The 9,566-nt window shown below is 55.0% G+C and overlaps 1 protein-coding gene across 1 annotated transcript; it reads right to left on the bottom strand.

Moving 5' to 3' along the window:
- Positions 1–323: 323 nt before the first annotated feature.
- Ninj1 (ninjurin 1) lies at positions 324–9,347 on the bottom strand. Its single transcript, XM_031359205.1, has 4 exons — positions 9,184–9,347; positions 2,836–3,064; positions 1,530–1,693; positions 324–964 (listed from the first exon to the last, which is right to left on the bottom strand). Exons 1-3 carry the CDS (start codon positions 9,256–9,258, stop codon positions 1,539–1,541), a joined length of 459 nt encoding a protein of 152 aa, XP_031215065.1. The 5' UTR covers positions 9,259–9,347; the 3' UTR covers positions 324–964; positions 1,530–1,538.
- Positions 9,348–9,566: the final 219 nt, after the last annotated feature.

Here is a 9,566-nt window from a genome sequence, read left to right as displayed (position 1 = left end):
CCTCACCTTCCACCCTAACACATGCCAGTGAACCTGGATTCTTACATGGGTGCTGGGGATTCAAACTCGGGGTCCCCATGCTTCTTCAGTAAGCACTTTACCACTGAGCCATCTCCCCAGCCCCTCTTGAAATGTCCCTGTGCATTTACTGTAAAAAGGCTGTTGAGCCTCAGATCCAAACATCTGTCTCAAAACCCACCCCTAGACAGAAGGAAAGCTGAGAGTTCAACCAAGTGTAGTTGAGTGTGCTCATGCCCCTGCAGGGAGGGACTGTCTGGGAGTGGAAGATGGTGTCCCAAAAGTAGAGGGTGGCACATGGAACCCAGCAGGGAAGCACACAAGCTTTATTGTCATTCCTGATTAGAAAAGTGGGGCCTGAACCCCTGAGTTGGGGGCTGGGACTCTTCCCAGGTCACTACTGGTAGAAGGCACCAGCATGACCTGCAGCCCCCACGGGCATGGCTGCCTCTTGGTGGCTGCCAAGCCCAGGCACTGAGGCTGCAGCCAGTGGCCGCTACTGGAGCCAGCAGGTACTGATGGCTGTCCAAGGTCCCAGTTTCCAGGGTGACCTGTGCAGGCTCCATAAGAAGTACAGTCACTGGTTTATCAACAAAGGGAGGGGCATATCCTGGTCCTTCTGGAATGTCCTGAGACAGAGGCCAGGGCTGGCCCCTCGTCGAGTCCAATCGTGGAGTTGCTGCATGTCCTTGGGTGGGCAGTAACCATTCTCCTGGCATGGGTTTCTGTGGAGCTGTCCAGTTCTGATCTTCATGGCCCTGCATCCAGTTCCCACATGCCTCGAGTGGCCGCCCACACAGCAGTCACAGTTGGATGGAATTCCATCCCTGACCATGGTCCAGCAGTGGCCTCCTTGGGCTCTGCACACAGGAGAGGGATGCCTTGGGGGTACAGCAGTTGCAGGGGTCTGGAGAGCTGGACTGTAGGTCAGGTACCTTTAAGGTCTCTGGAAAGATGAACAGAGAGGCAGGCATGAGTGCTGCTAAGCTAGCTAGCAGTGCCCAGGCCTGAGGGGTGCTGGTTCCTGCTCATGACCAGCTTGTGGGCATCAGGACTACTCAGCCTTGGGTGTAAGGATCTGTCTACTATGGACCGGGTGCTACAGCTCTTCCCACAGTGAAGGCAGTATTCCTGGGTATCTGTCAGGACTTAAAGGACACGCTCATAATGGTGACAAGAGCCAGTCAGTACTGACCGTGGCCACTCGCCTAGCAAACCCATTACTCCATCAGTCAGCAGCAGCAGTCAGCAAGAACTTGAAGCCTCTAGAGACAGCTCTGGAGACACCCATGAGGAAGACAGGCCAGGGGGACAGGGACTATGGTCTCACAGGCCCTGGTCCCCTCTTCCTTGCCTACACACTCAGGGAGCATCAAGGACTGCATCCGGATGATCAGTCAGTGGCCTGGTCATGCCATATGTGAGGGTATCCAGCCCAGAACCCACCACACCTACAAGCCGCCCACAGTGGTGGTGGCAGCAGTGGGTCTCAGCCTCCCCTGCCGACTCACCTGGGTGTCCTACTGCCGGGGTGCCACGTCCATTACAGGCTTCTGGACCCCAAAGGCCGTAATGAAGATGTTGACTACAACTATGATGAAAACCAGTCCTGTGGCCAGGTTGTTAAGGAAGTCCAGCTTGGCGTGCTTGGCCGGGTTGTTGAGGTCATACTTGACTGTGGGTGAGAGGGGAGATGCTGGTCAGGGAAGCCTGGCCTGGATGGAAGTGTCTAGGGAGCGTTGAGTGAAGAGGACAGGGCTCATGGCCATAGTTAGGGGTTTGTTCCCCATTGAAAACATGCTAACATTAGGCATGGATGTCCTGCCTTTTTATATCTGCCACTTTCTCCATGAGGAAAAGCAGCCCAGGCAGGCTAAGTGCTGAGATGTCACTTTTGGACGCCGAGCCAGGCCAGGTTTCCTTTCAAAGGTAAAAGCACTGAACTCCTCCTGAAGCTTACTTTACAGACCCTCCAATCTACCTTAAGCTCTGCTACTACTATACCCATTGCACAGGTACAGACCGTGAGATCCCAGAACATCCCTCATTAGTTTGAGGTCACACCAACAGAAAGTAAATGTGGGGCCCTTGCTGCTTCTGATGACATCTTCTGCTCTGGACAGGCACCGAATTGCCCTGGCAACCCCAGCCCACTTTTCTATCAGCTATCCATCCATGCTTATGGTCACCTCTGCATCATCTGCTAAGGGGATGATTAGTGATTAAGTTTGGGAAGTAGTGGTTATACTCTACATATTGAATTTTCACTCAGAACCAGAAAGAAGAGCTGGTCCGGGTCTAAGGTCATCTGGGTCCAGAGTCATCTTATATCCAGAACCCTTGACTCTTCATTCTCCATTCCTGAGTCCCCCTCCTCACCTCCCAAGACATCACATCTCCCTGCAGCCCCACCCCTTGTCCCGAGGTCTTCTCCTTGCTTCCTAGGTAAGGGTCTCTTCTTTGTCTCCTGTGTAACTTGGCTGTTCTATGTTACTGGACATAGGCAGCAGGATCAGGCCTAAGCTGGTCTGAGCAGGGTGGCCTGGCTGGCAGTAGCTATCTTATTGCAGGGAGCCACAGCGACCTAAGGAAGCAGGTACCCAATTCCCCCTTCCCCTGCACTACCCCACCTTCCAGACCCTGAGGACCCTAACCTTACTCTGCTTTCAAATAGCAGGGTCAGATGTAGGGAGCCACAGCTTGGACCATAAGCCTGGCTACCTGAGGGCCAAGTGTCTGAGGTGGAACCACTGCTCCACCCAACCCCACACATCTCCCTCCCTATCTCTAGGCTGTCCAAGCAGCCATGGGTCCTACCCAGGAAGATGAGAAGCACACCCACTCCGATCTGCAGCACGAGAGAGATGGAGATGAGGACCACAAGGGGCACGAAGAAGGTGAAATCACTGCCCTGCTCCACCACGGCCTTCAGCTGCGATGCGTTGGCCATAAGCAGTGCGATATCCAGCATGCTCTCTGCGGCGCTCTTCTTGTTGGCATAATGGTTTACATTGATGGGCCGGTTCCTCAAACCCCAGCGGGGTGGCTGTGGGGAGCAAGGTGGTCAGCAGAACAGGGTCAACTTGGGGCTCTGGGACAAGCTACAGGAAGGGGCCAGGACAGGGTTCTGACCCTCTGTGGGGCTGCAGGGAGTTGCCAAGGCTCCTGTAGGTAGGGCTTCTGTTGCCCCAACCCTGGCAAATGACCATTACTCCAAGGAAATTTCCTGGAGTGAAGTTCTATAGAGAAGGGAGCCAGAACATCAACCTCAGCACACACACTGGTCTCCAGCGGGGAAAGCCCAGGACTCTTACTATCCCGTGCAGCAGGTATTCCTCCTTGCCTACAAACTGTGGCTTACCTTCCCCCAGGCTCTAGGTTCCTGCAGGTACCAGGAAGAGAAATGAGGTGGGAGTAGACAGGCCCCTGCATACTGGCTCTGGCTTGAACTAACCCTTCCTGGGCTGAGCCCGAAAGTCTGGCCAGTCCTGCCTTGGTTTTCACCTCCCAGCCTCAGCCTTATTCTGCTCAGTGCGACCCTACACACAGACAATACCCTTAACTTCAGCATCACCCTACAGGATGCTTGGTCACTTTGTTTAGCTACAGCTACTCATGATTATGTGGCACACAACAGGTGCTCAACAGATGCACCACCTTCCTGCATGCGGTAGAACAGGATGTGTATCTCCTAAATTCTCATGGTAATGAGATACAGTTCTGAGCTTCTTTAAGGGTAGCACCCCTTCAGCCACTGCCCTGCCTGGAGGCCATTTCCCAGATCATCTCCCACCTCTCCTACATGGCCAGCCACAAGGGGCCCTATAGATATTTCTCTACCTACAGGGGCTTCCCCTTCCAGATAACCACCATGCTAGAGGCCCACTCCCTGGAGGCCTCTGCTTCCAGGATACTGCCCTTGATTCCCCTGGTAGGACTTAGCCCTCTCCTGTCATGAGAGGTCACTTCTCTGGCTGGCCTGCTTCGTTCTAAGGTACCTTTCAATGGCTGGCTGGCTTTTTACCAAGCCAGTCGGCTCCCTCAAGCTGCCCTGGTTGGGCCCCTTCTCAGCTACCTAGGAAAATCTCGCCAAACCTATGCTTAGCCCTTTGTCCACTGTTGCCCTGAGCCATCAAGCCCTGCACTGCAGCCTCCAGGGAATGGGTACAGAGCTGAAAGAGGTGGCCAGGGCCTGATGTTGGCAGTCAGCCACCTGGGGCCACCCTGAAATATCCTGTTTCTAGACTCATGAATGATGGAGGGACTGGAGGCAGTGCCGTGGGGCTGTGGGGCAGGTGTCCACTGCACTCATGTGACTATTTTCTGCAGGCCAGAAAGCCTAAAGCAGGTACCACTGAACTGACAGTGTGTAACATTAACCCGGAATTTCTTCTGATGTCATGTGTTCAAGAAGGAAGGTGGTATGGGTGATGGGAGGCACAGGCGGGCTCTGTTACCTGAACCTGAGCTAGAACATACAAACCAACAGCTTTCAACATAAGCTGCCCTTTGAATAGCAAGCTCACTTTGTCAAAATCCTTACTTAGGAGCATGACGTGTGTGTGTGTGTGTGTGTGTGTGTGTGTGTGTGTGTGTGTGTGGTGGGGGGCATTTATATATAATTTCACGTGTACATGCAGTTGTATGTGTTGTAGAAGTTTACACATACATGGATGCACATGAGTATGCATATGTGCTCAAAGTGCTGTGTATGCATGCCCATGTGTCACACAACACACACATATGACACATAAGCACATACAGATAAACAGGCCTACACGTGTATGCACACGTGAACACAGAAAGCGGAACTTTTGGTAAGTCAGTTGGTGGAGCAGAGATCTGCAATGATGAAATGAGACCACAAGGCTGATGGCCACTGGGCAACAGAAGAATTAAAAGCTTCCCGACCACATGGTCACACGGAACAGCAGCATGAATGAACTACCTCACACCCCTACCCTCACCCACTGCTCTTACCACTCTTAGTCACAAACACCTGTGCCCCTGCTGGCCTCACTCACTCAGGGTGCAAACTGAGGCTCTCTATACTGTGCGCTCCTCCCAAAGCCACACGAGGGGCCAGGCTACAATGGGAACTCACACTATGGGGCTCCGAGTCCTGGTAGCTGGAACTCTGAAGGGACTGAGATCTCTAGTTCAGGACAGCTAGTTCTGCTTAGCCTCCAAGTCTCACTAAGTCACAGAGCTTGTGGAATTAATAATGCCCTGAGGTGGCTGAGAGCCCTTGGGACAACAGAGGCTACAGCCCATCAGCCACCTGCTTACCTTTTACCCTGTAAGACAGTGATGTGGGCCTCAGGCTGAGGAACAGGCCTAACGGCAAAGCAGGCTGGCTATTAAATGGTATTAAACTCTCCCTCTCCACCTCTTGGCTCTGTGTCCCCACGTGCTTGCTGCCTGTCTCCCCTCCTTTGTATCTGGGGTTGCCCTCGGGGAAGCTTGTCTGGTCCTAAATAATAGGACACATTACTGGGGATCAGTAGACAGGGGTTCGGGGAGCTTTGCAGGATACCTCCAGGATCTGATCCTGAGCCATGCTGGTGATTGCCCCGCAGGCCTCTCCTAGGATGCACAGTAGGATGGATCCAAGGCTGTCTGGGCCACCCAACCACAGATCAGAGAGTCCTATGGGCTAACTAGCTGCCTGATCGTGCTAGGAAACCCTTCCAGGCCTGCACCAGTGACCTGGGTAGATCAGGGAGAAGACACACTGGTTAATATGTATCAGGGTACGTGGGAGTTCCCGGAAATCTCAGCAGCAGCTGGGAACTGGCTATTTCATCTAAAACCCAGGAAGGACCATTGTGGATTAGTCAGCCCATACAGGGGCTGCGCTTATGAGGGCCTAGGGCCACCTGACTGTCCATGGCAGAGGTGGGAGGGGAATGGGTACCTAAGATCTGTCTTAGTCATAGTACAATGGGGATCTGTGCCCATCAGCTTGACCCACAGAGCAGGGTGCCATCCTTCGCGCACACACTCTGCCATTCCCAATCTCATCACACCAATGGCCATCAAGGTGACTGTTTATCAGTAAAAAGACAGGACTTTTAAGGTGGGGCTCTGTGGCTCTGACCTAAGGGGACACCCTACATCAAGTGGCAGGGCCAGAAGGTTTCTTTACTGTCAGTGTCTGCCTCTCCCCAGTGACTCAACTTCAGTCACTGAGCAAAGCAGTGCATGAACAAAGACAGATACAAGGAAAAGAAAGGTCAAGTCAGGCACAGGTCTTCCATTAGCCAAAATGTTGCCCTAAGTGACCCAGAGGTCCAAGTCTAGATAAATCATGGATGACCCAGCCTGGATTGCTCAGAGGCCCTGTCAAACACCAGTAGGCAGTAGGGGTTACTATGGTATGGGCACAGCAGCTGCATGCACACCTCTAAGCTAGATCTAGCAGAAAGCCACCTGGGCCAGCCCTCTGTGCTCCAGCCTGCATTGCCCAAGCCCTGGGAGCCCAAGAAGCAAGACTGAAGTTTCTCCTGATTTCGCACATATATTCCCGGCAGGAAACCCAAGTGAGACAGCAGGAAGCATGAGAGGCGGGGTCCCCACAGCAGCTGGGCCACGGGCTGGGCAGACTCACTTCCTGTGGGTCAGAACTGACCAGGAGTGACCCGGAGGCCCACTAGGGTGGCCTTTAGAACTTGGCTAAGATCCTGACTGTCCCAGGATCTGCCAGGCAAGCAGAAAGGAGGAAAATAAGAGGCTTCTCCTGGTGGCCGAGGCCAGGCAGAGGGAAGGCCAATGTGTAGGCCATAATGCCACGACCTGGAGACCTGAGGATATGGCCACAGCTACCTCAACCTGCGTTCAGTGAGGGGCAAGAGAGCAGGGCAGGCACCACAGGGTTATGGCTCAGTTCCATCTCAGCCACCTCCCTCTGGCAGTGTCTAACATGAAGCTGTCTGCAGTGTCATGGTATGAGTATGGCATTTCCACATCAAACTGGTGTTTACTGTTTCTCAGCTGCCAGGTAAAAATGAGTTAACTCACAAGAACTAGATCAGGCTGTGAACACTAACAGGACCTTTGGTAGTTAGCTCTGGGGCACCTGGCATCTGGAGGGGCGTGGGCAGAGCTTCCCTAGGGCTACACTTGACAGGAGTCAACCAGGGTGGCTCTGCTGGGCCTCAACTACCTGGGAGGAACTGGCACCCCTTTTTCCAGAGGGGAAACTGAGGTTGCCTTGGGTTCTCATCCTGGGGACAGTGCTGTCCTTCCCAAACTTCTATGGATGTCATGAGACCATGGAGATTATCTCCGTAGCTAATGCCACCACCATGTACTGCACTCTGCTGCAAGGGCTTCCTTTACGGCAATCATAGACTTTTTACTTAGCAGAAGCACTTACTATGTCACTTCAGAGATGATAAACTGAGGCAAAGAATGCTGACACGACATGCCTTAGAAAGTTCCTGAGGATGGGAAGGGGGACCCGGCATTGAGTCTTCAAGGTTAGCCATACCTCAGAGAAACATCCTGTCCCCAGTGACTCCAGCCAAAACCTCCCACTCAAGCCTGTATGTTCTCAACCTCTGGTCTCCACTTGTACTATTTCCTCTGCCTAGGGGCTCCTCCACTCAAACCAGAAGGCCTTCCCTGTAAGCCAGTGCGAACAACTCCACCACACAGGGAGCCTTCCCTGACCCCTATCCACCTACCAACCACCACAACCCTGCATGCCCCTGAGAAGCTGATGTAGTTGACTTCATTCTCCCAGTTGGCTCTTCAAAGAAATGGTGGGGGTAAATCTCTCTCCTTCTTGTTCCTAGACCCAAGACAGTGACCCCTGAGCAACCCAACCCAACCCAATCTTTCCTGTGTCTGTGCTCAGAATTCCCTTGGCAGGCACAGTTCATCCAGCTAACTGCAGAGCTGGACAGACGGTCCTGAAGGGCGAGGCCGCTGGTCAGAGACAGGCAGGGTTCCCCTTCAAATCAGCTTCCAAATCACTGGTCCACCTGTTCCTGCTTTGCATCCCTTGTCCTTAAAGGCAGCAGGATCACTGGTTCTTTATTTTAGACCCACATACAAAAGGCCCAGACAGACGATGGGCTCCCGAAAGGAACTCAGCCAGGGTGACCCTTGCCCACTGCTTCTGGGGTGTCCACACATTTTGGCAGCGCCCAGTTCTCTTCTCATCCCGGGACAGACGTTTGTGCTCCCACCTCTGGCTCCTCTGGTCCCTCCTCCCTGAACAACCGTGTTCCCATTCTATGAACCTGGGCAGACAGCCTCTGTTCTGGTCTATTTTGCACCGCAGGGACTTGTGGAAAATCCCAGCAATTCCCCACCCCCATCCCTGGGGGGTCGGAAATAGAAAGAATGTCCAAAGTCAACACGTTACCGAGGGACAGAGGGCCATGCGGGGTGGTAAAAGTGAAGGCTCGGCCCTGGCATGCTCAGGCCCTGCACTAGAGGTAGATAGACTATGAGGTGAGGGGTCAGGAAAGATGATCCCCTAACATAGGCATCCGACCACTGCTGCGGCCTTGGCAGGCTAGGCAGAGCAAACTCGGGGCAGGTCCTTACAGTTCTAGAATGGGCACCCTGAAGATTGCGAGGGTGGCGTTCTGTTTTTCATAGGCAGGTGACCGCAGCAGGGACACAGCCTCGGGTTTCCCTCTATCACAGCTGCAGGCGACCGTGTGGTCACCGTGCGGTGACGTAGCTGTCTGCCTGGTGCCGGCTTCCAACCAGGAGGCGGTGACTCCTCTCCCGCCCACCCCAAGGCACGCAGGAGGAGACAGCCCGGAGGCGCTGGAAGTTGGAGGGTGGTGTGGGAGGCAGGAGAGTCCCGGAGAGCGGGATGCCAGCCTTCTCCACCCGAGGAGTGGTGCCAGCCAGACTCGGGCTCTGCACAGCGGGGCGACGACGGCAGCAGGCTAGACCTCCCGGCGCCTCTGCCTACTCGCTGTGCTGGCCCCAGACTCGTGCGACCACTACTTGCGCTCGGGACTGGTCAAGCACGGCTTTGCCCGGAAGCAGCGGCCACGGCCGCCCCCACCACCCCCGCAGTGCGGATGCCGCGCGTACGGAGTCCGACGCCCACAGGTGCCCGCTGCCGAGCCGGGCCCAGAGAGGGCGGCGCCGGCCAAGGTCACACAGCAGCCGGGGCAGGGGGTGCTGAGATCTTACCAAGGCGTCGGGGGAACCCGGGGAGCCCGGGCGCAGGTCGCCGTTGAGTTCATACTCCTCAGTGCCCGACTCCATGGTGCGGCCGCCCAGGCCGCCCAGCACACGGCCTGAGCGCGCCCGCGCCTCCGCCACGGGCTACGGCTGTGCGCCCGCCCCGACACGCCTCCCGCGCGCGGCCGCCCCCGGACTCCGCCTCCACCCGGGGCGGGCCTAGGCCTAGGCGCCTGCTGCTGGAATCGCACCTAGGCAGGATAACACTTCTCTGGCCTTGATATCCCCAAGTCTCAGGGTCCTTCACGATGGCTAGAGGAAGCAGCTTGGCTCCTGTCCTCGCAATGACATCAGGGGGACCCAGGGACCCTGTCTCAAAGTCGTTGATCAAG

The sequence above is a fragment of the Mastomys coucha genome, unplaced genomic scaffold (assembly GCF_008632895.1).
Source record: "Mastomys coucha isolate ucsf_1 unplaced genomic scaffold, UCSF_Mcou_1 pScaffold7, whole genome shotgun sequence".
Lineage (NCBI taxonomy): Eukaryota > Metazoa > Chordata > Mammalia > Rodentia > Muridae > Mastomys > Mastomys coucha.
This window is presented reverse-complemented; position numbering and strand designations above follow the sequence as displayed.